The sequence below is a fragment of the Microtus pennsylvanicus genome, chromosome 6, assembly GCF_037038515.1.
Source record: "Microtus pennsylvanicus isolate mMicPen1 chromosome 6, mMicPen1.hap1, whole genome shotgun sequence".
In the NCBI taxonomy this organism is placed as follows: Eukaryota; Metazoa; Chordata; class Mammalia; order Rodentia; family Cricetidae; genus Microtus; species Microtus pennsylvanicus.
The window spans coordinates 85386236-85412826 of record NC_134584.1 but is presented as its reverse complement, the minus strand read 5'-3'; the positions used below and the strand labels follow the sequence as shown (position 1 = coordinate 85412826).

At 52.9% G+C, this 26591-nt stretch overlaps 2 protein-coding genes across 6 annotated transcripts; one reads left to right on the top strand and one right to left on the bottom strand.

The window, feature by feature from the left end:
- The first annotated feature begins 23 nt into the window (after positions 1-23).
- Cc2d1a (coiled-coil and C2 domain containing 1A) lies at positions 24-17721 on the top strand. Of its 3 annotated transcripts, none has more exons than XM_075976657.1 (29): positions 24-300; positions 1523-1658; positions 3212-3324; positions 3416-3481; positions 3729-3863; positions 3957-4170; positions 8774-8892; positions 9073-9145; positions 9742-9813; positions 9905-10035; positions 10105-10177; positions 11059-11192; positions 11607-11718; positions 11806-11978; positions 13311-13433; positions 13516-13574; positions 13654-13770; positions 14539-14612; positions 14692-14750; positions 14850-14901; positions 15350-15449; positions 15532-15622; positions 15742-15879; positions 15964-16025; positions 16636-16699; positions 16784-16910; positions 17042-17118; positions 17189-17236; positions 17303-17721. In XM_075976657.1, exons 1-29 carry the CDS (start codon positions 241-243, stop codon positions 17321-17323), a joined length of 2823 nt encoding a protein of 940 aa, XP_075832772.1. In that variant the 5' UTR covers positions 24-240; the 3' UTR covers positions 17324-17721. The 3 variants fall into 3 exon arrangements, with proteins under 3 accessions (XP_075832772.1, XP_075832773.1, XP_075832774.1); XM_075976658.1 differs by having other exon boundaries at positions 42-300; positions 1551-1658; XM_075976659.1 differs by lacking the exon at positions 24-300 and adding an exon at positions 830-853 and having other exon boundaries at positions 1551-1658.
- Positions 17722-18011: 290 nt separating this feature from the next.
- Positions 18012-25774, bottom strand: Podnl1 (podocan like 1). 3 transcript variants are annotated; one of them, XM_075976653.1, is made up of 10 exons: positions 25662-25774; positions 25296-25526; positions 24583-24676; positions 24240-24304; positions 24016-24125; positions 22547-22703; positions 22175-22290; positions 19960-20617; positions 18442-18590; positions 18012-18370 (listed from the first exon to the last, which is right to left on the bottom strand). In XM_075976653.1, exons 1-10 carry the CDS (start codon positions 25662-25664, stop codon positions 18223-18225), a joined length of 1731 nt encoding a protein of 576 aa, XP_075832768.1. In that variant the 5' UTR covers positions 25665-25774; the 3' UTR covers positions 18012-18222. The 3 variants fall into 3 exon arrangements, with proteins under 3 accessions (XP_075832768.1, XP_075832770.1, XP_075832769.1); XM_075976655.1 differs by having other exon boundaries at positions 22175-22272; XM_075976654.1 differs by having other exon boundaries at positions 25308-25526.
- Between the last annotated feature and the right edge of the window lie 817 nt (positions 25775-26591).

Sequence of the window (26591 nt, the reverse complement as noted above, 5' to 3'; positions counted from 1 at the left end):
GTGTCCCCGTACTGCCTGCCGGGGATTGTAGTTTAGTGACTGAGATCCCGCGAATCCTGCGGCCGTGTCCTGAAGGCCAAGGCGGAAGCCGGGCTGCCTGAACTCGCGAATCCCGGGGGCCGGGCTCGGAGGAGGGATTCCGAGCTCAGGAACGCGGCGAGCTCAGAGACACAGCTTCAGGGAAGAGGCAGGGCAAGGCCAAGGATCAGGGGCTGGTAGTACGGGCTTCGACCCGGGAAGATGCACAAGAGGAATGGACCCCCGGCACCCCCGGGCCGAGGCGCTGTCACCGCCCGCCAGGTGAGTGTGCGCCCCTCTGCCCACCTGGGGGGGGGCGGTCTCCTCCCACCCTTCCTCAAGGTCTCTCCTCACCCTTCTTCACACTCGCAGGGAGTGCCCCACCCCCAGAAAAGCCTGATTCTCGCCACCAGGTGAGCCTAGGTCCCCGCCCCCCGAGGTGAGGCTCGCTCCCGACTGTAGGGCCTACTGGCCTGGGCCATCCAGCTTCTGGCTCCCCACCCTGGTTACGGGGAACACCTGTTGCTGCAGCAGTTTCAGCCTGGAAGAGACAGCAATCTGACCAGCTTTTCAAGCCTTTGAATCAGCTGGGCCAGGCCACACTCCTTACTCCCATTGTATAGATGAGTACACCGCCACTCAGGGAGACGAAGTCATCTAACCAAGGTTGGAAGAATGAACAGGCTGGCCAGACAGAAATGTCGGTCCAGAGGCGTACAGGAAAACCTCCAGGACTTTGGCCCAACGTCATGCTCCCAGATCCAGACAGAGCCTTTGAGATTTTGATTTGTCCCAACTTTGAACCAGAGAGCCCAGGGCCTAACTCAGTGTTCAGGTCTGAATCTCTCTGACTACCGGTTCCCTCCTGGCCTTGGTACACTTGACAGATGTATTTGTGACTCTGAGGCTCAGTCTTCCCACCTGTGGAATGGAGGCCTGGAAGAGTCCTTAAATGGCATGACAGTTGTAAAGACTAATTGAGATATCTATGGAAAATGCTAGGACATAGTATGTTAATCATTATTCCCAGTAGGTGGAGCCATACATAATTGCTAGTATTTGGCCAATTTGGACCTATAGAAAGGGTAATTTTATGTAACTCATCATATTCTATTGGTCATTAGCCAAAACAGAAAGGCAGGTCTCTAGAAAAGATCCAGTTTCAACCCTGTGGTCAGGGCTTTCATTTTTTATTTTTTTTCCCTTGCCATGCTGGGAATGGAACCCAGGGCTTTGCACATGCTAGGGTTAGAATTAGCACTTTATTGATGAGTGCATCTACCAGCCCCACTCTGGTCCATTCTAGGCAGGTTCTCTGCTGCCGAGCCTTGTGCTTAATTACTGTGGCTTGGTCTGTGTGTCTCAGACTCCTAGTCTCCCCAAGAAACAGTTTACTTTTAGAGATTTGGTTCCTACCTTCCATGGGGACTCTCTGGATCCATCCTGGCTACCTGGGGCTGAATGGTGTACAGAAGGTCTAACTGGACAATGGTTATACCCACAGCTCGGCCTGCTGGTTGATTTTTCCCCAGACGGCCTGATGATCCCTGAGGATGGGGTAAATGATGAGGAACTGGAGGCTGAGTTCTTGGCTTTGGTGGGGGACCAGCCCCAGGCCCTGGAAAAACTCAGAGGCAAAGGTGAGATGCTCAACACACTTGAGAACTTGGAACTTCTGCTGCGGACAGCACTTGGAGCTGGGCACTGGGTTAGAAGTGGGGGAGAAAAACAAGACACCCCCCGCTTCCTGGAGTCTGGGGTCTAAGTGACAGGGTCAGTTGTGGATGCAGCTGAGCCTTATCCAATCTGTTTTCTGCCACAACTTTCCTTTTTTTTTAAGAAATTTTTTGTGAGTCTGTGTGAGTATACCACATGTGTGCAGACAGACATACATGAGAGGTGGCAGAGAGTGTCAGATTCCCAGAGCTGAGGTTACAAGTAGTCGTGAGCCACCCTGTGTGGGTGCTGGGAGCCAAACTCAGGTCCTCTGCAAGGGCAGTATGCACTCGTACCCCGAGACATCTTCCCAGCCCTGAGTAACTTCAGTATTCACAGTGGCCTTAAGCACAGTGTTGCTTGGTGTTTCGAAGCTGGGGTGGTAACCCTGTCCCTTTGGGAAGTAACATGCGTGTTAGCTGGGAGCCACAGGTCTGTTGGTCACCCGTTCAGGTGTGTGCACTGGTCAACATACAGTAAATCTTTAGATAGAAGCACACAGACGGCAAGGTTGTGGGTTACTGGTTAATAAACCATGGGCAGAGGGCCAACAAGATGGCTCAGTGGGTAAAGAAGCTTTCCCCGAGCTTGACAGCCCTGTGTTCAGTCCTGGGGTTCAGTCTCCAGGACTCATGTGGTAGAAGGAAAGAAATGACCCTGGAAAATTGTCCTCTGGCTTCTACACATGCGCTGTGGCACAACGCAAGCTAAATAAATAGAAAATCCAACCTTAGTAGTATTTCCCGGTATTTGGCAAAGCACCCTCTTAGAGAACTGTACAGAGTACTGTTTCCTTAAACATACGCACCACACCAACAAAAGCCTGCTTGACTGGTGCTTTTGTTTTCTGTGTTTTCACCTACCTACATCCAAATTGCATGATGCTCTGGATGCCAGGATAACATCTGAGCTGCCTTCTCCAGGATGAGTGTCATTCTGTCCAGTGTATCCATGTTGTATCTGCCACACAGGTGACCTGCTAGCTATGTGTGGCTGTCCAGCCTATCCGACGAGCTGCACGGAAGCCTTTATTTTACTTGATCATATCCCAAGCACAAGAATGTGCAAGCCTTGGGAGGAAGGTGCTGCTCTCTGCGGATGAGGCAGGGGCGGTGTAGGCTTTTCTGCTCCCAGAATTTAATTCACCTTTAGTTCCCACAGTCTACTGTTAAGTTATTGCTCTCCTGAAGCCCAGGGAAGTAAAGTAACCGCTCAAGGTCATACAGTGAGAGCATTACAGAGCTGAGGTTCGAACTCGGGTGCCTGACAGCATAGCTGAGACTGGACAGGGAAGAAACAAATGCTTGGAGGTTGGGGTTGGCAGGCGGCAGGTGGCGGCAGTTTCGAAGGGCTCCGCAATGGTGGTACGCCACGGTGCTCAGGGAAAGGGGTCTGTTCTTCAGGCCCCTGAGTGTGGGGTGGCTGGCTGAGGCTCTGGGAGGATCCTGCTCTAGCTGAGGCTTTTTCTTGCCTCCAGGTCCCTTGCCAATGGAGGCTATTGAGAAGATGGCCCAGCTCTGCATGAGAGACCTGGATGAGGATGAAGAGGGGACTGATGAGGATGATGTGGAGGCTGATGAGGACCTGCTGGTGAGCACAGGGCCAGGACATGTGGCAGTTTACCATCCCAGTGCCCTGGTCAGCAACCTCTTCCTCCTACCCTGGCCATGTATCCCTGCAGGCAGAGCTAAACGAGGTCCTTGGGGAGGAACAGAAGGCTGTGGAGCCCCTGAAGTCTGTGGCCCAGGTATGCCTTCCCTAAGTCACACATACAATACACACACAGTCTGTGTTTAAAGGCTCACCTCTCCCCCCTTCTACATGTGACCTTGGGCACAGGTGACATGCTACCTCTGAACCTCTGAACTGTGGTGTCTCCACCATTAGGGGTAGGAAAGATTGTTCCAGGGGAAACATGTGTTCATACTATGAGGGCCCGGTTAAGGTGGTCTAATTGGGGTTACCACCCAGATTGAACCCCAATCTTCCTGTAGCCAAAGCCTTCAGGTTCCAACCCAGGAGTAGAGGCCATGTTGCAGGAGAGGCTAGCCCTCTACCAGTCTGCAGTGGAGAGTGCCAGGCAAGCTGGGGACAGTGCCAAGATGCGACGCTATGACCGGGGGCTCAAGGTGAGCAGGCCAAGGGCAGGGTGCTAGGACTCTGTCTGGACCCAGGAGCGCTGAGTCTGAATTCCTCTCACTCATGCCCACACCCTGTTTCAGACACTGGAAAACCTGCTGGCCTCTTCCAGGAAGGGCAACATCATCAATGAAGCAGACATCCCACCACTTGTCACACTGGGGAAGGGACCAGCAGCCGGGCACAGCCACACCCATGCTACTCCCCACCTGGCTCCTGTGAACCTGCCAGCCGCAGAGTCCAGCGTCACCTTGGAGACCCCATCTACCACCACACAAACCCCTGCCAAGCCTCCCGGTAAATGGTGGGAAGGGCCAGGGTGATACAGCAGGGTCTATGTGGGCTCTTGAGAGACCTCAGAACATGGGCTGTGCTTACAATATTATTTGACCATAAAGGGGAATGTCATACTTTTTTAGCGTGCTCTCACATGGAAGAGCCATTAGGGGGGCTGGAGAAATGGCTCAGTGGTTAAGAGCACTGACTGCTCTTCCAGAGGACCCGGGTTCAATTCCCAGCACCCACATGGCAGCTCACAACTGTCTGAAGATCCAGTTGCAGGGGATCTGACACCTTCACACCAATACACACAAAATAAAGTTAAATAAACCATAAAAAATATTTAAAAAAAAAAGAGCCATTAGGACATGATGTTGAGTGAAGATGCTATAGAAGACAGCACACTAATCCCATCCCCAGGAAGGCCCCAGGGTTGTCAGACCCATGAGCACAGGAAGTGGAATGGCAGGTGGCATGCTGGGGGGAGGTCAGGAGGGAGTGTTTAACGGAGGTGGAGTTTTAGTTTGGAGAAATATGTTATAGAGTTGGTGGGGGTGGCTGCACTATTTTATGGATGTGTATAAGGCCACCAGACTATGCACTAAAGAGTTCCAGGACAGCCAGGGGGGCTGTTACACAGAGGAGTCCTGTCTTTAAAAAAGGTAGTTAATAGGTAGGGAGATGGCTGTCAGCAGGTAAAGTCCCTGCTATATAAGAATGAGGTTATGAGTTCAGATCCCAGTGCCTGTGTAGGAAGGGGCATGATGCTATGTCTTACAGTCTCAGCGGTGAGAAGCAGAGACAGGAGGATGCTTGGGGCTGCTGGCCAGCCAGTCTGGCCAGTCGGTGAGCTCCAAGTTCAATGAGAGACTGTCTCAGAAAGCAGCTGAGGAAGACACAATGAGCCAGGCATGTTGTCACATACGTATCAGTTCAGTACTAAGGAACCTGATGCAGGAGGATCGCACTTGGAGGACAGCTGGTACTATAGGAAGACCCACCTCAGCAGGAGGAAGAGAGACCTGGGAAGTGGATAAAGGCTGAGGCCCAGAAGAGGTGGAAAGAGAACCAAGTGCACAAAATTGTCAGCTGACCACCACATGACAGTATAAGAATTTTTGAAAGCTTTTTTAAAAATTTTTTAGTTATTTATTTTGAGTCAGGGTCTCACTGTTTAGCTCTGACTGGCCTGGGAGTCATGGCATAGACCTGGCTGTGAACTCACTGAGATATGAGTGAGCCTCTGCCTCCTGAGCTCTGAGATTAAAGGTGTACGCCACTTTTCCTACCCCCCTCCCCAAAAAGAAAAGTATAAAATTTTAAGTGAGTGTTATGTATTTTACTCTAATTTGCAAAATAAGTAGAGCCTGGCATGCTGACACACCTTTTAGTCCTGGTGCTTTGGAGGCAGATCACTTTGAGTTCAAGGCCAGACCAGCTTTATAAGACCTCGTCTCACCCCTGGAGAGATGGCTCAGCAGTTAAGAGCATTTTTGCTCTTGAAGAGGACCCAGGTTTGGTTCCCAGTTCCCACATGTGGCTCACAACTGTCTGTAACTCCAGGTTCAAAGGAACTGAGGCCCTCTCTGGCCTCCAAGGGCACCAGGCACTCATGTGGCGCACACACGTCTGCAGGCAAAGCACTCGTACACGTGAAACAAATGAATCTAAACATGGTCATTAAAGTAAATTGTTGAGTTTCCAATCACTTTTAAATTCACTTTATTTATTTTGGTTTTTTTGAGACAGGGTTTCTCTGTGAAACAGTCTTGGCTGTCCTGGAACTTACTCTGTAGACCAGGCTGGCCTCGAACTCAGAGATTTGCCTGCCTCTGCCTCTCAAGTGCTAGAATTGAAGGCGTGCACCACCACTGCCTGGCTAAATTTTCATTTTTTAATTGGGGGTGGGGTTGTCCATGCCACAGAATGCTTGGCAAAGATCAGAGGATAATCCTTGTGAGTCAGTTCTCTCCTCCCACCATGTGGATTCCAGGGTTCAAACTGAGGCCACCAGGTGGTAGCAGATGCCTTTACCTGCTGCATTTCCTGGTCAGAAAGACTGAAGCCAATGGTATAGTTAGCCTAGCACGTGGGAGGCCCTGCACTCCACCATCAGCCCTGAAAACACCAGGTGCCACAAAGCAGGAAAAGGCACGCAGTCGCAGTCATCTCTTTATAATGCTAATAGTTTTAAGGTACTTTAATAGTTTTGGCTACTTTTAAACTTTAAGAAGATCTCTGACAGATTAAAGGGGGATATAGCAGGTTTTTTTTTGTTTTTTGTTTTTCTTTTTTCGAGACAGGGTGTCTCTGTGGCTTTGGGCCCTGTCCTGGAACTCACTTTGTAGACCAGGTTGGCCTCAAACTCATAGAGATCTGCCTGCCTCTGCCTCTCGAGTGTGGGGATTAAAACCAACTATTATAGCAGGTTTTAAAGAATTCTGGGGGAGCCGGGCGGTGGTGGCGCACGCCTTTAATCCCAGCACTCGGAAGGCAGAGGCAGGCGGATCTCTGTGAGTTCGAGGCCAGCCTGGTCTAGAAAGAGCTAGTTCCAGGACAGGAACCAAAAAAGCTACGGAGAAACCCTGTCTCAAAAATAAAAAAATAAGGGGCTGGAGAGATGGCTCAGTGGTTAAGAGCATTGCCTGCTCTTCCAAAGGTTCTGAGTTCAATTCCCGGCAACCACATGGTGGCTCACAACCATCTGGAATGAGGTCTGGTGCCCTCTTCTGGCCTGCAGACATAGACACAGACAGAATATTGTATACATAATAAATAAATAAATATATATATATATATATATATATATATATATATATATATATATATATATATATATATATATATATATAATTCTGGGGGGAGAAACTCTACTGCTCAGAACCTCCAGGTCTAGAATTGAATGTCCCTCATGCCACCTGAAAGCTGAGTGATGTTGGCAGAAAGCATGCCTCAGGTGTCCATCTATAAAATGGGCTCAAAACTCAGTGGTGAGAATCAAGTAAGACAGTGTGAGGTGAGCGTGGCCTGGGCTTCTTGTGTCGTCGTTGTCTCCTCCTCCTTCTTCTTCCTCCTCCTTTTGGTTTTTATTGAGCTCTACATTTTTCTCTGCTTCCCTCCCTGCCTCTTCCTTCCCCGCTTCAACCCTCCCTCAAGGTTCCCATGCTCCCAATTTACTCAATTTCTACTTCCCATGTAGATTAGATCTATGTAAGTCTCTCTTAGTGTCCGCATTGTTGTCTAAATTCTCTGGAATTGTGATTTGTAGGCTGGCTTTCTTTGCTTTATGTTTAAAAACCACCTATGAGTGAATACATGTGATAATTGTCTTTCTGTGTCTGGGTTACCTCACTCAAAATGATGTTTTCTAGCTCCATTCATTTTCCTGCAAAATTCAAGATGTTATTTTTTTCTGCTGTGTAGTACTCCACTGTGTAAATGTACCACATTTTTCTTATCCATTCTTTGGTCAGGGGCATTTAGGTTGTTTCCAGATTCTGGCTATGACAAACAATACTGCTGTGAATATAGCTGAGCACACGTCCTTGTGGCACGATTGAGCATCCTTTGGATATATACCCAAAAGTGGTATTACTGGGTGTTGAGGAAGGTTGTTTCCTAATTTTCTGAGAAATCACCACACTGACATCCAAAGAGGTTCCCACCAGCAATGCAGGAGTGTTCCCTTTACCCCACAACCTCTTCAGCATAAGTTGTCATCAGTGTTTTTGATCTTGGCCATTCTTACAGGTATAAAATGGAATCTCAGAGTTATTTTGATTTGCATTTCTCTGATGACTAAGGATGTTGAACATTTCCTTAAGTGTCTTTCAGCCATTTTAGATTCCTCTGTTGAGAGTTCTCTGTTTAGGTCTGTACTCCATTTTTTTTTATTGGATTAAGTGTTCTTTTGGTGTCCAATTTCTTGAGTTCTTTGTATATTTTGGAAATCAGACCCCTGTCTGATGTGGGGTTAGTTAGATCTTTTCCCATTCTGTCGCTGTCATTTTGTCTTGTTGACCGTGTCCTTTGCTTTACAGAAGCTTTTCAGTTTCAGGAGGTCTCATTTATTAATTGTTTCTCTCAGTGTCAGTGCTGCTGGGGTTTTATTTAGGAAGTTCCTTGTGCCAATGCATTCAAATGTACTTCCCACTTTCTCTTCTATAAGGTTCAGTGCGGCTGGCTTTATGTTGAGGTCTTTGATCCATTTGGACTTGAGTTTTGTGCATGGTGATCGATATGGGTCTATTTTTATTCTTCTACCTGTTGATATCCAGTTATGCCAGCACCACTTGTTAAATATGCTTTCTTTTTTCCATTTGATATTTTTTTGCTTCTTTGTCAAAAATCAAGTGTTCAAAGATGTGTGGATTAATATCCGCATCTTCTATTCAGTTCCATTGGTCCTCCTGTCTGTTCTTATGCCAATACCAGGCTGTTTTCAGTACTGTAGCTCTGTAGTAGAGTTTGTAGTCGGGGATTGTGATGCCTCCAGAAGTTCTTTTATTGTACAGGATTGTTTTGGGTTTTTTGCTTTTCCATGTGAAGCTGAGTACCGTTCTTTCAAGGTCTGTAAGAATTTTGCTGGGATTTTGATGGTCAGTGTTCCTCTTCTTTCTAGGTCCCTGCAGCCCCCTCGCCCAGTTGCAGAGCCTCCAGCATGAGTACAAACTGGCTGCCCTCCATGCCAAGCATCAGGGCGACACTGCTGCGGCCACCAGACACTTGAGGGTAGCCAAGGTGTGTTCCGACCCTCAGGTGGGGCCTACTAGCTCCTCTAGTCCGCTGTCTTCCTCTCTGCCCAGAATCATGTCTCAGTATTGGAGGGCATTGGAGGGTGACCCCAGGGAGAGGCAGGGCATAGAACATCCCCTGGGATCCTGGTAGCCCCTTCCCCACCCATCTCATTCTTTCTTTCAGAGTTTCGACCCTGTCCTGGAGGCTCTGAGCCGTGGGGAACTGGTGGACCTTTCCCGCCTGCCCCCTCCTCCTGGTGAGGACCCTATCCTCCCGTACCCCCTCCTCCTGGTGAGGACCCTATCCTCCCGTGCCCTCTCCTCCTCCTGGTGAGGACCCTATCCTCCCGTGCCCCCTCCTCCTCCTGGTTAGGGCCCTATCCCATGCCCCCTCAACCTGGTGAGGACCCTATCCCGTGCCCCCTTCTCCTGGTAAGGACCCTATTCCGTGCCCCCTCCTCCTCCTGGTGAGGACCCTATCCTGTGCCTCCTCCTCCTGGTGAGGACCCTATCCCGTGCCCCCTCCTCTTGGTGAGGACCCTATCCCATGCCCCCTCCTCCTGGTGAGGACCCTATCCCGTGCCCCCTCCTCCTCCTAGTGAGGACCCTATCCTCCCGTGCCCCCTCCTCCTCCTGGTGAGACCCTATCCTCCCGTGCCCCCTCCTCCTCCTGGTGAGGACCCTAGACTCCCGTGCCCCCTCCTCCTCCGGTGAGACCCTATCCTCCCGTGCCCCCTCCTCCTCCTGGTGAGACCCTATCCTCCCGTGCCCCCTCCTACTCCTACTTTTCATCTTGGTGCTGCCCAAGATCTCCAAGCAAGCCTCTCACTGGGCTGGGCCTCTCTGTCTCCAGACCAGCTGTCTCCAGAGCCCCCTTTGCCAGCAGCACAACCTTTGACCCCTGCCTCAGCACCCATCAGACCAGGTAGGCTGCTGAGATCCTTGGAGGTGGGCAGACGGGGTCTGTGCTCCACTTCCTTCCACCCTTAATCTGCTTGCCACCTCCTCTGGCCCAGAGGTTCCCCAACCTCCAAGGAGCCTCCTGGAGGCGCTGGAGCAGCGAATGGAGCGGTACCATGTGGCTGCGGCCCAGGCCAAGGCCAAGGGTGATCAGCGGAAGGCACGCATGCACGAACGCATTGTCAAGGTGTGTAGGGGTCCAATGAGTGCTCCTGGGACTTCTCTCAGGTCCTCCTAACACCTCTGTGCTTTGTAGCAATACCAAGACGCCATTCGAGCCCACAAGGCAGGCCGAGCTGTGGATGTGACCGAGCTGCCAGTACCCCCAGGTAGGCTATACCTCTAGGAAGGCCCTACCCCAAGTACGTTTCCCCCCAGGTAAGGTCTATCCCAAGGTAGTCCCTCCATCTCACACCCTCTACCGCTGGGCCTTTGCTGGTCTGTTCCTGCCTGCAGGCTGCTTCATATAGTCATGGCTGTGCACTCGGGAGCTTTGCAAGCCTCTTAACCAGAATGAAGTGAGTCATGACAAAAATGTTTATATCAGGGAAACTGGAAAGTTCTCAAAGTCAAGAGGTTGTTTTGGAGCCTATTCTGTCTTCCAGCTGTCTTCCCCCTCCCTCTCTACTTCATTCCATTCACCCCGCCAAGCTGCAGGCTTTGACTTTCCAAAACCTCCCTCAGCCTCCTGCCAGTCCTCAGAGTAGAGACCTCTTAAGTTGTCAGCTGCCCACCTGTCACCTGTGGAAAGTCATCTTCCACTTCTGGGAGCCCTCTCCCAGCTGAGGCCCATCCGACAGAGTCTCTTAGAACCTGCCTGAAACCTGGAGGTTCAGCAAGAGAAGGAAGTACCGTGGGAAGGAAGGAGGAGTCCGACAATTAGAGGACCCCACACTCCTCCACTCAGTCTCAGGGCGGGCTGGATGGTCCAGCGGTGGTCGGACACTTACCTAGCATGCACAAAGCCCCAGAGTCCATCTTTGGTATGCAGAAAGCAGGAAGACTGGCATGGCACACACCTATAATGCTAGTACTGGGAGGCTAAGGCAGGAGGATTGCAAGTTCATGGCCAACCCAAGCTACAGTTTCTGAAACTGAGGCTGTTTCAGAAAACCAACGAAAAGAAAGGCCTGGGTTCCTTAGTGGAGGAGGGATTGATGGCACCCTCACAATAGTTGGAAGGCATTGACCAGGTCACTCTGCTCTCCAGGCTTCCCCCCAATTCAGGGCTTGGAGAATGCAGAGCCCACCCAGCAGAGCCTGGCGGGGGTTCTGGAAACTGCCATGAAGCTTGCTAACCACGATGAAGGCTCAGAGGAGGAAGAGGATGAGGCTCCTAAAAAGGTGCAAGGGTCAGGGCTGAGGTGGAGTGTGACAACAGGACACAACCCAGGGAGGCCTGGGCCCAAGTAGGAGTGAGGCAGCCCCACACATAGGCTGTGGGGTTATGGGGCTGTGGGCAGACCATTCTGCTCCCTGAGCCTTAGTCCTTTCATCTACAGCATGGCTGCAGAGTAGCCGCCCTATGCAGAGCCACTGCAGAGTAGGTAGTAGGAGGACTGTAGATGTGGACAGTGCTGAGACTGAGCCAGGCACGGTGGCTCATACCTGGAATCTCAGCCCTGGGGAGGAGTTCAAAGCCAGCTTCGGCTACATAATGAGTTTGAGGCCACCCTGTTGAGGACACAGAGACAGGTCCTTGGTTTTGAGTCATTGCAGGCCCTGGGAATACCCCGACCTCTATCTATCCCTCTGCAGCAAAATACCCCTGCTGCCCCCACAACCCAGCTGAAGTCCTCACCCTCCAAAGCGCCCGCATCAGGACCAGCAACAACAGGCAAAGCAGTTCCCAAGGGTACATCCACCAGGGGTAAGTACCCCACCTGCCCTGGCTACACCCAGGCCAACCTGACTCCCATGGGCTGGGCAGCCCACGCTGAAGCTTCCCCACTTACAGCCCAGCAGCAACTGGCCTTTCTGGAAGGTCGTAAGAAGCAGCTCCTGCAGGCTGCACTGCGTGCCAAGCAAAAGAATGACGTAGAGGGCGCCAAGATGCATCTGCGCCAGGCCAAAGGGCTAGAGCCCATGCTAGAGGCCTCTCGCAGCGGGCTGCCTGTGGACATCGCCAAGGTGAGACCTCTATACTCACGCATACCGCCTGTGGGCCCCTTAGCAACCATGTGACCTAGAAAGTATTAGTCATCCTCTAAGCTGCTGTGACAAATAGGCCCTGGAAGACAGTAGTTGAAAGGAGACAGTTATTTCTTGCATGTAAGCTTAGGACAAGCTAGGCTCTATAACAGGGTGCCTGAGGGGCCTGGGCCTCCTTTATGGCTTCCAGGCTTTTCATCTTCCTAGGGTCTTATCCCTATGGATTACCGACCCATTGCCTTCTGCCCATGGAAAGGGCGGAGTAAAAGGACAGAGTAGCTTAAAGGAGTTATTGCAGGCCCCAGGACCGCCGCCCTGACCTCTATTCCTCTACAGCAAAACACCCCTGCTGCCTCTCGAACCCAGGTCTTTTGCTTATCTCCCATTGGCCAGAGCTAGCCATGTGGCCATACTGAACTGCAAAGGTTTCTGGGGCTTGGAGCAATGCTATATGCCATCGCTAGGGAAGAGACTCGAATCTCTGGGAGACAGTTAACAGATTCTGCCAGAGGTAGCCCTGTTCACTCAGAACATTGTTTTAGTCTTCGGAGACCCGAAGACTGATTCCCACCTGAAAATCGGGCAGGATCTCAGAATACCTTTATGATAGACAGCAGCATCCATGACAGGAAATTTGTACGGAGCACACCCTGGGTCCTGGGAACCTAATGCTGAACAAAACAGACCACTATTCTCACCCTTGTGGGCCACACATGCTAGCTAGGGAGACCACAGCGGCACACAGGTAAATCCAGAGCTTTCCTGTGGTCCATGGTTTTGCATGATCTGCCTTACCCTTCACTTCCTCCGTCTCAGACCCCAGCCCCACTCCAGCCTCAGGGCCTTCCCACCTGCCCTCTCACCCTGGAACGCACCCCAAGCTGGAGTTGTTGGACTAACTCCCTCTTCATATATTTCTAGTTCTGATTTTTAAAAAATAAATAAATAAAGATAGGGTCTCTGTACTGTACACAGGAGGCTTGAACTCACTGTGTAGCCCATGCTGTCCTCCAACTTCCTATTCTCTTGGCTCAGTCTCTGTTAGAATCACTGGTGTGCCACCGTGCTTGGCTGTCTCTATTCACTGCTGCGTCCCTAGTCCCCCAGCCACAGATCAGGACCTCACGTGTACGGGGCTGCCCAGACAAGGGCTTGGATGCCCAGAGGATGGCTTTCTTACATCAGGCAGTGTAGGAACTGAAGGGAGACCCCAGACATCAGAGATGGAGGGACAGGGAAGAGGACAGATCCCCAGACAGGCTGCTCCTCGTGGACCAGCAGCCCCTTGCCTACCAGCCTCATCCTCCACAGGTGCCACCCGCTCCTGTCAACAAGGACGATTTTGTGCTGGTGCAGCGGCCTGGCCCAGGCCTGTCTCAGGAGGCTGTGCGGCGCTATGGGGAGCTTACCAAACTCCTGAGACAGCAACATGAAGTAAGGTCCCACCTGTGACCCTATTCCGTCCCCTTTACTGTTCCTCCTGGCCTTCAGTCCATACTCAACGCTTTCCCCACAGATGTGTCTGAACCACGCCACACAGTTCACTCATCTGGGTAACATTGCTGAAACTATCAAGTAAGAGCCTACCTAACTCACGGGTACCTGCGCTGGCAGCCCAGCTGACCAGGGCCCCAAGCAATACCTTTTCCTGCAGGTTCGAGAAGCTGGCAGAAGACTGTAAGCGGAGCATGGACACCCTAAAGCAAGCCTTTGCCCGCAGTCTGCCCACACCTGCTGCCCGCTTTGAGCAGAGGACCTTCAATGTTATCAAGTAGGGCCCAAAGCCCCCTGGCTTGGGGTACTGCTGGGGAGGGATCTACACTTCTGCAAGCTATTGCAGGACTCAACTCTGGGCAAGAGTAAATGCACATTAGGAGCACAGACATGCCAAGGCTCTGGGCACGCATGCAGTGCTGCATTGACTGGGTCCCCAGCTGACACTTGGAGACACTCAGACAATGATTATTAAATGAGAGGAAGAGGCTGGGTGTGTAGCTCTGTCGGTAGAATGAGCTACCAGAAGTACCTGTAGGAGGATCAGGAATTCAAGGCCATCATTGGCTACATAGTGAGATTTTAGCCAGCCTGTGCTACACAGCAGCTGGAATCCTGGCTGGTCCAGGAATACAGAGTACACGGCCCAGCTAAGACGCTGCATGTGCACAGCAGGTGCACAAATAACACTGGCGAATGAGGGCCAGTGAAGTGGGTCAGCAGGTAAGTACAGGACCTGCCGCCAAGAGTTCAAAGAAAAAGAGAACTCTCAAAGCTTCTTCTCCAACCTTCACATGTATGACATGGCACTCCTGCATGCATGCACACGAACACATGCACATGTATATAAACACAATAAATACAGAAACATAAATAGAAGTGAGTATCAAATAAATGTATGAGCACTGAACAGAGCCCAGAAATCAGGTAAGGGAATGCCTAACTCCACAACCTGAACCCTAGAGTGACACCCCACAATCTAGAGGGAAATGAGAGCTACAGGCCGAAGCTGAGGTGCCGCCTCTGTTTCCCTGCTTACTGAAAGGATCTTTCCGGACCTGAGCAACAATGACATGCTTCTGTTTATCGTGAAGGGCATCAACTTGCCCACACCCACAGGTAAGGGTGGCAGAGGCTCTGCTCAGAAGCAAGGGTGGGCTGGTCTCTTTCCCAAGGTCTGATCCTTGTTTCCCTGCAGGGCTGTCCCCCAGTGACCTGGATGCCTTTGTCCGGTTTGACTTCCCTTATCCCAATGTGGTAGGTGCAATCTCTGAGTGGGTGGGGACCAGGAAGCAAGACAAGCAGGAAGTCCAGGTATATTCGGATCTGATGATTCGTTCCCCCTCCCTGATACAGGAAGAAGCTCAAAAAGACAAGACCAGTGTGATCAAAAATACAGACTCCCCTGGTGAGTCACCTGTCTGCTGTAGAAGACGACCTGGAATTGGGGCCACAGTGGGGTTGTAGCTTAGGTGTATATGCACAAGTCCCAGGTCCCAGCATCCTCAAAGAGAAAAAGGAAGAAAAAAAAAACACGGAAAGATGGCTTAGTAGGTAAAGCAATTGCAGTGCAAGCTGAAGTGTGTGAACTAGAATCTCCAGATCCGACTTAAAGGCAGCTCAGTAACATGCCTCTGTAATCCCACACTCCTATGGTGAGGTGTGGACAAGGGAGCCTGTGGGCCACTTAGGCTGGGGTGCACAAATGAAACATTGTCTCAAACAAGGCTGATGAAGGTGAAGGCTGACACCTGAGGTGGTGCTTTGACCACTACAGTAACACACATACACACCACAACCAGTGCACACTCCCACACAGCCAGTTTCTTCTCATCCTTCCCTCCTTCCCTGCATAGAATTTAAAGAACAGTTCAAACTCTGCATCAACCGTGGCCACCGTGGCTTCCGAAGGGCCATCCAAACCAAGGGCATCAAGTTCGAAGTGGTCCACAAGGGGTAAGCCAGAGATGGCAGGTTCTAGGCTCAGGGCTGTGGAGCAGCCTGCCTGCCTCACAGCTTCCTGCACCTTCCCACACAGGGGGCTGTTCAAGACTGACAGGGTGCTGGGCACAGCCCAGCTGAAACTGGATATGCTGGAGACAGCGTGCGAAGTCCATGAGATCCTGGAGGTGAGGGCAGTGGGTGCATGTAGACTTGGAGCACGCGGGTCTGCTGTCGCCATTGTCACCCCAGCTCCTGTGTAAGGTCGCTGCTCTTGCCCATAGCACCCCTTCTTATTCCTACCTAGGTTTTGGATGGACGCCGGCCCACTGGGGGGCGGCTTGAAGTGATGGTCCGGATCCGGGAGCCACTGACAGCCCAGCAGTTGGAGACTACAACGGAGAGGTGGCTGGTCATTGACCACCTCCCAGCAGCTGTGCCCACGGTGAGTCCTGCTCAGCAACCCCTGAGAGGAGGGCTGGGCTCAGGGACTCAGTACTCATTAGACTGGCTCTCTGTACTGAAACAGGTCACTGGTCCCAAAGCAAAGGTGCCTCCCATCGCTACCTCTTGGAGGGACTCAGGGAACAGGTGAGTCTGGGCGAGGTCATACTGAGGTGAATGCTCCTGTCTCTCAGCTCCTTCCGTGGTTTCCATGGCCCATCAGACCATGTCCTGTCTGGCTTCAGAGCAGGTCTGGAATCCTCCCCTTGGGGAATTGGGTTTAGAATCCTCTACGTGTCTTTTTTTTTTTTTTTTTTTTTTTTATTTTCGAGACAAGGTTTCTCTGTAGCTTTTTGGTTCCTGTCCTGGAACTAGCTCTTGTAGACCAGGCTGGCCTCGAACTCACAGAGATGCACCTGCCTCTGCTTCCCAAGTGCTGGGATTAAAGGCGTGCACCACCACCGCCCGGCCTACGTGTCCTTTTGTGATCTGCCCATTGTCAGCATACTCAGCCCCTCTTTCTTCACTCTGTCCTCCTCTCAGACATGTCCACTTCTGTCGTCTCCCTCTAGCAGGTCTCACTCATTCATGATCCCCCTGCCTGAGTGCTGGGCAACAGCATGCCCCAGAACCTCTAGCAGCAGGTCTGCTTTTCCCTGGTCTGGACTCTAAGGCCCCTCTGAGATCCCCTGCCCAGCTGACTCCTTTGGATCCCCACCACTTCCTCTGTAGCCTGTCATTCCTCTCTGCCCTGCAGGTCAGCACGTCCCCTGCACAGCCTGAGTGTGCTGGCCTTTGACCAAGAGCGGCTAGAAAGGAAGGTGGGTGCCTGGCCTGCTGGGCTCAGTGTGGTGGGCTTAGGAGTGGACTTCAGATTGGCTCAGAGTCCCCTTTGTACCCTCCAGATCCTGGCCTTGAGGCAGGCACGCCGGCCTGTGCCTCCAGAAGTGGCCCAGCAGTACCAGGACGTGGTGCAGCGCAGCCAGTGGCAGAGGGCACAGCTGGAGCAGGGGGGCGCTGCCATCCGCAAGGGTAGGAGCAGGAGTGGGGCTGGGGAGACCCGTGTGCAGGGGGTAGGGAACTGAGGGTCCCCATGGAATGGGACAGAGACACAAGTGGGGAGAAGCAGCTGCCTGACCCTGACCCCACTGCCACTTCTCAAGAGTATGCAACCCACCTGGAGCGCCAGCTGCACTTCTACACAGAGGCCGCCCGGCGCTTGGGCTCTGACGGAAGCAGGGTAAGCCGGCCCCAGACCCTGCCCCTGTTTTATATTAACTGGACTGTCAGCTAATGGTCCCTTCCTCTAGGAGGCGGCGAAGGAGGCATTGTACCGGCGGAATCTGGTGGAGAGCGAGGTGAGTGGCCAGAGGGGCTGGGGGCATATGTGATGATGGTCTCCTGACCCTCTATGTCTCCCCCAGCTGCAGCGACTCCGCAGGTGAGGCTCATCTCTGGACTACAGGCCCCAAAGTCCAGTGCCAGGCAGAGCTCCAGGGCCACCGAGCAGACGAGCAGACAATCAGCGGACAGTTGGTTCTGGACTCACCCTGTCCAGGCCGGCCCCAGGGACATCGCGACAGCACCCTCATCCCGTGTGGCTGGGCAGGCCTTGGAGAGTCCTGTTTGCACATCCAGGAGCATCTGGAGCAGAGGGTGGCTGGGACACAAGCCCAGAGGGCCCTGCAAGCACTTTACTTCCTGCCCCTCCCCAGTCTGAACCCCACAGCCCTCTCCAAAGATGCCACTGTGGCTGTCAAACTCAGCTGACTCTCCAGGGGCTGTGCTGACCCAGTTGGGATAACCCCCACCGGGGCCAACACAGAATAAACAGCCAAGGCCATACCCGCCTCAGCTCTGTCTTTTTTTCCCTGATGTGACCCACTCAGTGGCTGGCCTGGGCCTCCCCACTCAGCCCAGTTCCCTGGAAAGGCCTGGATGAGCCTGTGGCTCAGGCCTTTTGGGTTTAATTACCTGTCTCAGGTCATCCATATCAGTCATTGGCCGTGGGACCAAACTGACTAGAATTTGTTCAAATTCTAGAGTCTTGTCTCCCAACTTGGTCTCAGGAACGAAAGGGCAGTCCTTTGAGGTGTATGGAAGAGATGGGTCCCAGAGGACACTGAGTTCGTGTGAACGTGGAAAGGGGTCCAGTTTATTTTCCCCATCACCATAGTCTACACCCCAGAATATTCAAGTCAGCATGCTTCCTGCTTCAGCCCCCACCCCCCACCCCTAGTAGACACCTGTTCCTAGTGCTTTGGCCAGCTCTGGGCAGAACAGGCCTAGCCTCCAAGGCTCCAACTGAGAACTTCCTTAGTCCACAGTACATCAGCGCTCAGGGCTAGCCCTTGGGGCTCAGGGCCCCCTTGTTCTTGGGTGGCAGCTGGACCAGGACCTGTTCTGGGTTTTCTGCGGTGTCTACCACACGTAGGTGTACAAGCCCCAGGAAGGCCTCGGCCGCGATGCTTGTCATATGAAGCCTGTTGGCCCTGTGCAGAGAGGCAGGGATGTCAGGACAGTGATGGAAGAGCTACTGTCTTATCCAGACTCCCGTTCTCACCTCAGGAAGAGGGCACGCAGGTGGGGTGTGCTGAGGAAGGCCTCTGGGCCCACGTGGCTGATACGGTTAGCTTGCAGGTGCAGCTCCTCCAAGGCCTCAGGGAGGTCAGGGGGCACGAATGATAGCTCATTGTGGCTCAGGTCCAGCACCTGACAGGCAGACAGCACCATGGCAGGCTCAGGACCTGGGTCTCACAGCCAAAGAGCTTCCAGCCCTCTTCCCCAGTCCTCTGCCTCTTCCATGCCCAGCTAGGCTTCCTCCAGATTCTTATTTGATAATGGTTGCCAAATTCCTTCCCTCCATAGAGATCTGCTGAGCCTGATCTATTTGTTATATTTATGAGATGTGCAGGTAGATGTGGTCCCCACCAGCTGATTTCAACAAGACACAAGGATCTGAGGATGGTGGACCTTCACATCCTCCTCACTCACACCCTTGCTTTTTCTTCCCTTCCTTTCCCTTCCTCCATACCTCTCCCACCTCCCCTTCCTTTTCTTTCTTCTTTCTGTAGCCTCAGCTGGCTTCACCCCTCCTACTTCAGCCTTCCCTGAGCTGTGGATCCAGGTGCAGTCCCCGTATCTGGCCATGCTCCTTTCCTTCTATCACACTGATTGCCTAGACGGCCTTTGCCCTAACTAGGATGCTTAGGGTCAGAAAGAGATAAGGTGGAGGGGAAAGGAGCCAGCCAAAGAAACCCACCCTGGCCCTGAAACCCAATGCTTTAGCCCCAAACCCTGTGCAGGGAAACAAACCAATCCTTGAACAGAGATCTAGCCAATCTGAGCTAGGGAATCTGACCAGTTCCCACCCTGAAAATCTCCCTGGAAACACTGCCCTTCGGAAGCCCTGTATAAGCCCTGCTCACACTCTGGATGCTGCTGCCTTTCTTGCACTCTGGCAGAGGCAGCCACTCTCCTGGGCTCTTCCCTCCCAATAAATCTCTTGAGTAAGGTTTGAGTGAAGACCTTCTGCCAGAGCTGAGAAGTTGTTACAACTTTGTGGGGGAAGCCAGAGACTAGGGATCCGAGCAGGGCTGTAACACTTTCGCTGGGGAAATCTTCCGCTAGCAGAGCAGAGTTGTTACACTGGAGAATGGAGTTGAGCAGCGGAGCTGTAACAACTTGGCTGGGGAAGCCCTCTCTTGCCCCAGCAGAGCCGTTACACTGGGGAAACCCTCCCTAGAGCAGGGCTGCAAGCTGCTATGCTTACTGTGCCCTGTGCCCTGGCTCCTGACTGCCAGAGCACGCTTCCATCTGAGCTGTAGCACTCAGTATTCCTTGGCTCCCGAATGCCAGAATCCCTTTCCATCTGAGCTGCAATGCTTACATATGGGTCCTGTCTTGTACCAAGCTGGGTAGAATAGAGGAGGTGGGGACATACAAGCAACAACTCAAACAGGGTCTATTTTAGCCATTCAGGCTGCCCCCATGGGGCTCTGTGGCATGCCTGGGCTCAGAACTGGGGAGTAGCTGGGCCAACAGTGGGGCGGAGATAACCATATTGTAGTTAACCCCTGACCTGCAGTGCCTGCAGCTCGTGCCAGGTGCCCGGCTCGATGTCGCCCACGCGGAGCCGGTTGTGCGCCAGACTCAGTTCCCGCAGCTTCTTCAGGCCAGCCAGCAGCTCTGGCTCCAGGGCCCGCAGTCGGTTGCGTTGCAGTTTCAGAGAGCGCAGACTTGGGGGCAGGCCCTCCGGCAGCCGACTCAGCTGGTTACCGGCCAGGTCCAAGCTGCGCAGGGCGCGCAGGCGGCGGAAGGCGCCCGGATGCACGCGCTCGCTGGCCAGGCGGTTGTAGGCCAGGTTGAGCTCCGCCAGGGCTCGCGCGGAAACCAGATCCCGCGCACCTAGCACGGCCACGCGGTTATGGGGCATCACCAGGGCCTTCAGGTGGCGGGGCAGTGCTGGGGGCACGCGCTCCAGCCTGTTGCCGTAGAGGTGCAGCGTGTGCAGGGCCCGCAGAGGCCTCAGCGTCCCGGCGGGCAGCGCTGAGGCCCCCAGCTCATTGTGCTGCAGCAACAGGTAGCGCAGGCCCCTCGCTCTGTGTAGTCTCACCGCTTCCACCTGCCGGATGCAGTTGCGACCCAGGTGCAGTATGGTCAGGTTTTCGGGTAGACCCTCAGGCACTGTAGTCAGCTGGTTGTGGGACAGGTCCAGATACTCAAGGCTGCTTAGTTTGCTGATGGAAGAGAGGGGTGATGGAATGGTCACTTCAAGAAAGAGACCCCTGCTGGGCATTGTTGGCTCACGCCTTTAATCCCAGCACTTGGGAGGTAGAGGCAAATGGATCTCTATGACAGCAAGGCCAGCCTGATCTATCAAGTTCCAGGACAGCCAGAGCTGTTACACAGAGAAATCCTGTCTCAAAAAAAAAAAAGTGGGGTGGGGGCGCGGGGGAACCCCTATAGATCTTACCAGAAAGTAAGGGAATGGTTTTAGAATTCCGTTAAACTGGAGATTTCAGGTTGAGAGTGATTGATATGATACAGAAATATATATGGAAGGCCAGAATGCCCATGGGTGTAGGTATGGAATCCCAGCACTCATGAGGATTGTGAGTTCCATGCCAGCCTGGATTGCATTTAACCAGACTCTTTCAAAAGATCTAGGGCTGGACTGGAGAGATGGCTCAGCAGTTAAGAGCACTGGCTGCTCCTCCAGAGAACCAGTGTTAGGATCCCAGCACCACACAGCGGCTGTCGACTGCCTGAACTCCAGTCCCGGGAGATCTGCCACCCCCCTACAGCTCTTCAAGCATTGCGTACATGCACAGACGTCCATGCAGGCAAAACACCCATACACATAAAGATAAATTAAGTTGGACATTGTGGCATGCATCCTTAGTCCCAGCAATCAAGAGGCAGAGGAAGGCAGAGCTAAATAAGTTGGAGGTCAGCCTGGTCTATAGAGGGTTCCAGGACAGCCGTGGCTACACAGGGAGACCCTGTCAAAAAAAAAATCGGGGGCTGGAGAGATGGCTCAGTGGTTAAGAGCATTGCCTGCTCTTCCAAAGGTCCTGAGTTCAATTCCCGGCAACCACATGGTTGCTCACAACCATCTGTAAAGAGGTCTGGTGCCCTCTTCCGGCCTGCAGACATGCACACAGACAGAATATCGTATACATAATTAATTAATTAAAAAAATCTAAAACAGGCTCCAAAGCTACAGAGAAACCCTGTTTCAAAAAACAAAACAAAAGCAACAAAAAGCAAGCAAAACAAAACAGCTGAGGTACGGCTGTCGACCTGTCTAGAACGTGTGTGTGTGTGTGTGTGTGTGTGTGTGTGTGTGTGTGTGTGGCAGGGGTGGTGGTGGTGGTGGTGTAGATGGAAGACTTGTTTTGTTTCCTAGCATATACAAGGACCTGGATTCCAGCTGGGTGCACGCCTTTAATCCCAGCACTTGGGAGACAGAGGCAGGAGGAACTCAATGAGTTAGAGGCCAGCCTGGTCTATAAAGCAAGTTCCAAGAACAGCCAGGACTGTTACACAGAGAAGTCCTATCTCAAAAGGAAAAAAAAGAAAAAGAAAGAAAGCCCTGTATTCCATCTCCCCCCCCCACACACACACACACAGAAAAAGAAAACACAACTATTAGGTAATAGAATCTCAAGAACCGGTAGCAGGAGACAGAGACACCGCCAAACTAGTACCTTTCATGGAAGCTGGGGGTGCACTGGTACTCACTGAAGTCCCCGGTGGGGGCAGCTGTCAGCACAGAACTGCTGTGTGCCTACCTGAAGGTGGTTGCATCCAGGCCACTGTCTGTCAACTGATTGTGCTGGAGGTACAGCTCCCGGAGTCGCGTCTGGAGGCTCAGGGCTCCTCTGGGCACCTTGGAGATAAGATTGTTCTGGAGGAAGGAGAGAGTGAAGTGGAGATCTGGCTGGACAGCTACGGCAGCCACAGGCGGCTCTTGAGAGAAGGGTTCGGGAACTTGTCTTGTTTGTGCAAGGCAGCCAAGTTTTGCTTCTTTCTAAATGATTGTTCTAACAGCTGGGATTCTGGGGAGCAGTTGAAAGGATGGGAAAGGAGCAGGCAAAGGAATCCCGCGGGCTGCCGTTAAGAGACCTGGGCCCAGGCATGTGTGTGTGTGGTGGGCAGGGTACCTGCAGGTGAAGCCGCTCCAGGGAGGATGGCAGACTGGGTGGTAGGTAGCTGAGCTGGTTGCTGGAGAGACTTAGGGTGGTAATGGCCTCCGAACCGAGGAAGGTGTTAGGTGGCAAACCAGTGTTGTTCAGTCGGTTGTCGTGGAGGTATACAGACCTGAGAAGGGTAAGGCTGCGGCTACCAGCCCAGGCATGCACACACCACCCTTCCCAACGCCGCCACTGCTGCCCTCAACTGCTGCTGGAGTTGCCCTCAGCTTCTGTCTGAGAGGCTAGAGACAGGGCGAGTGTGCAAGTGTGTGTGCGTCTGCTGAAGTAGATGGCATTTGTCCTAGTGTGTGTGTGTCTGCTGAAGTAGACGGCATTTGTCCTAGTGTGTGTGTGTCTGCTGAAGTAGACGGCATTTGTCCTAGTGTGTGTGTGTCTGCTGAAGTAGACGGCATTTGTCCTAGTGTGTGTGTGTCTGCTGAAGTAGACGGCATTTGTCCTAGTGTGTGTGTGTCTGCTGAAGTAGACGGCATTTGTCCTAGTGTGTGTGTGTCTGCTGAAGTAGATGGCATTTGTCCTAGTGTGCGTGTGTCTGCTGAAGTAGATGGTATTTGTCCTAGTGTGTGTGTTTCTGCTGAAGTAGATGGCATTTGTCCGTGTGTGTGTGTGTCTGCTGAAGTAGATGGCATTTGTCCTAGTCTAGACTTTTTTTTTTTTTTCGAGACAGGGTTTCTCGGTGTAGCCCTGATTATCCTGGAACTCACTTTGAAAAACCAGGCTGGCCTCGAACTCAGAGATCCACCTGCCTCTGCCTCCCAAGGGCTGGGATTAAAGTCCTGAGACACTACTGCCGGGCTTAGTCTAGACTTTTGATACAGTGTATGGGACCCTATTTTACCATTCAAGCTCCCCCCACCCCCCCATCCACTGCAGGGCCACGACCCTAGACTCCCCAAAGTTGATGCCCATCTGACTTGGGGTTTAGGGACATATTTCCACAAACTGAGCTGAGGGCCCCAAGACCCTCCAAAACTGATCTGAGCAGGGCAGTGGTGGCTCACGCCTTTAATCCCAGCACTCGGGAGGCAGAGACAGGTGGATCTCTGTGAGTTCGAGGCCAGCCTGGTCTAGAAGAGCTAGTTCCAGGACAGGAACCAAAAGCTACGGAGAAACCCTGTCTCGAAAATAAAAATAAAAATAAAAAAAACCTGATCTGAGTCCTCCCTGACACCCGCCCTCCTCCCTGCCCCCAAGCGCAGAGCCCTGTCCCAAGATTCCAAGAACAGAACCCAGCCTTCTCTGACTCCCCACCCGCAGTGCAGAGCCGTGCCTCAGACCCTCCAAAACAGGGCTGCCCTCTGTTTTTCCTTAAGCAAAGCCGTGTGCATGCTTCCCAGAGCAGGCCTCTTTCTCCCTGGCCTCTGGGGGCGGGGCAGGATCCTGGAATCAGAGGATGGGGGCGGAGCCAGCGCTAAGGCTACCGGAGTTCAGGCTTCTCCCCAAAGGTGAGGGGAAAGATTTCCACCACTTCATTGGCAGCCAGATCGGCGACACGCAGGGAGGGTGGCAGGAACTGGGGTGCAACAGAGAGCTGCAACAGCAACAGCATCTGGTCCCGGGGCCGGGTTTCCCGCCTCCCCAGCCCCACACCCAGGTCCTGCATGCTGGGTGACCCCAGCCAGGATGCACCCCCTCACAGGCTCACCTTGTTGTGAGCCACGTAGAAGTGCTCTAGCTGGGTGAGGGACTCAAAGGCCTCATCAGGCAGACCTGGGTGAGAGCACGGTGGGCAATGTATGAGGGAACCGGTATATCTAGCAGCCCAACTCCGAAGGCTCGGGACTAGCAGAGGTTCCCAGGCTTTGGCCCACCCCCACCCTGTACACATCCTGTCCTTATTCAAAAGCCACAGCCACTACCATCCCCCAACCCTTGAAATTCCACCGTGCTCAGCAGTTGTGGAAACCCCCAAAGAGCTGGCCACAACTGGCAAACAGCGGATGTGGAGAGGGGCTGGGACCTGGTTGTTCCAAGCTCTAGGTCCTCACCCTCTGAGGAGATGAGGTTGCTGTGCAGGTCCAGGGTGCGCAAGCCACCGAGGCGAGACAACTCGTTATAGGGGAGCTCCTGCAGCTGGTTGTTCTGCAGAGTGGAGTAAAGACATTCACACGAAGGCCTGCCACTTACTTCTCCAACAGTAACCTAGAGGTGTGGCCCGGCAGCAGAGCCCTTGCTTAGCATCCGCAGACCCTGGGGTTAATCCCTAATGTCTCCAAAAGCAAGAGGAGGAGGAGAAAAAAAAGACATCCTTTTCCTTGACCCCAAACAACCTTGAGACTTGCAAGGCACTGGGCCCCTTACTACACCGCAATCAATACAATTACCCTGAGTCCCCACGCCCCACAGGCTGCTAATTTCCAACCTGGCTTCTGATACTTCCCTAGCCATTTTTTCCCCGACACAGGGGCTTTACTATGCAGTGAAGGATGACCTCAGACTCTGTCCATCCTCCTGCCTCTGAATCCTTACCAACAGATCTTCCCAGATCTTGCCCCAGATCTTCCCAAAGTACTCCCAACATCACAATGGTTGACTCAGAACTCAGTGTTTTGATCAAAACAACTTTACTCCTTCTGAGATGCGGACCCTGAACTCAGCTCTCGGGACACAGTGCTTCTATGTCTGGCCTTGGCCTGGCTTAGCAGACCCAGAGCAAGGCCAGGCTCAGCTCTGGCATGTGGACCTCCCATCTGGATCCTACCTGGGCCCTCACCTGCAAGGACAGGTGCCTAGCAGCCTTGGTGATATTGTCCGGGAATACACTCAGGCCCAGGCCAGCACAGTCCACTGTGTCATCTCGGGGACACGAGCAGCGCCAAGGACAGGCCCTCGGCAGGGGCTGTGAGCTGTCACCCAAGTGTGGGAAGGCAGGGTCTTCCATGTATGCTATAGCCCACCTCAGCATCAGGAGCAGCAGCAGCTCTTGAGGCCTCTGGGGTAAAGCAAAGGATCAACAGGCCAGTCTGGTGAGGGGTTCCCCCATGCTGGGTAGGCTTGGCCACCTAACCAGCAACCAGAGCCAGACAGGGGTGGGCAGACCACTTCAGACCCTCCCTGCCCATCTTACCATAATCAGCTCAGTGCTGCCTCTCCTCAAGCTCCGTCCAGCATTCACTTCCTCCAACTTCCCCTGTGACTACAGCTGCCCTCCATCTCTCAACATAGGACATGCGCACGCGCACACACACACACATGCACACACAGCTACACCACAGGGCCTGAGGGGATGACCATCCCCTCCCTGAACAGGGCAGGCAGAGGGCTGGATAGGGTGGCAAGGCTCATCTAGCCCATCCCTCCGGTTCCCTCCTGCTCCAACCGCCCCGCTCTATTTTCATAACCTCAGCCAGCCTAAATTGAGCCACAGTGATGAGGAATGTTTGAGAATGGCTGAGACTCATCCTATCTGGTATTTGGGCTGACCACAGGCAGGAGTGGGGTGCCAGTGGATGGGGGAGGCAGTGGAGGGTCCCCAAGGAGATGAAGTCAACCAGGGGGGCTCAAGGGAGGCTTGGGCTTCCCTTCTCATGCCTGGCTGGCAGCTACGGCCCACCCCCGAAACAGTCATGGCCCTTGGAGGGAAATAAATGTAAGGGAAGCAGAGGCTGAGGTCATCCTTCACTGCATAGTAAAGCCCCGTGTGAGCCAGCGGCTGGTCAGCCTGTTTGAACCGGGTTTCTGGCCTCGACTTCCCTTTTTGTTGTTGTTGAGGTTTTTTTTTTTTTTTCAAGACAGGGTTTCTTTGTGCAACAGTCCTAGCTGTCCTGGAACTAGCTTTGTAGATCAGGCTGGCCTCGAACTCAGTGAGATCCACCTGCCTCTGCCTCCCAAGTCCTGGGATTAAAGGCGTGTGCCACCATTGCTCGGCCAACTTCTGAATCTCAAAGAGCTTCCTTTACATAGCAAACTTTCTTGTAGGACTATCTTTTATGGGACCATCAGCTCCCCAATAACGACCCAGAGACTTACTTTTAATTATGAAAGCTTGGCATTAACT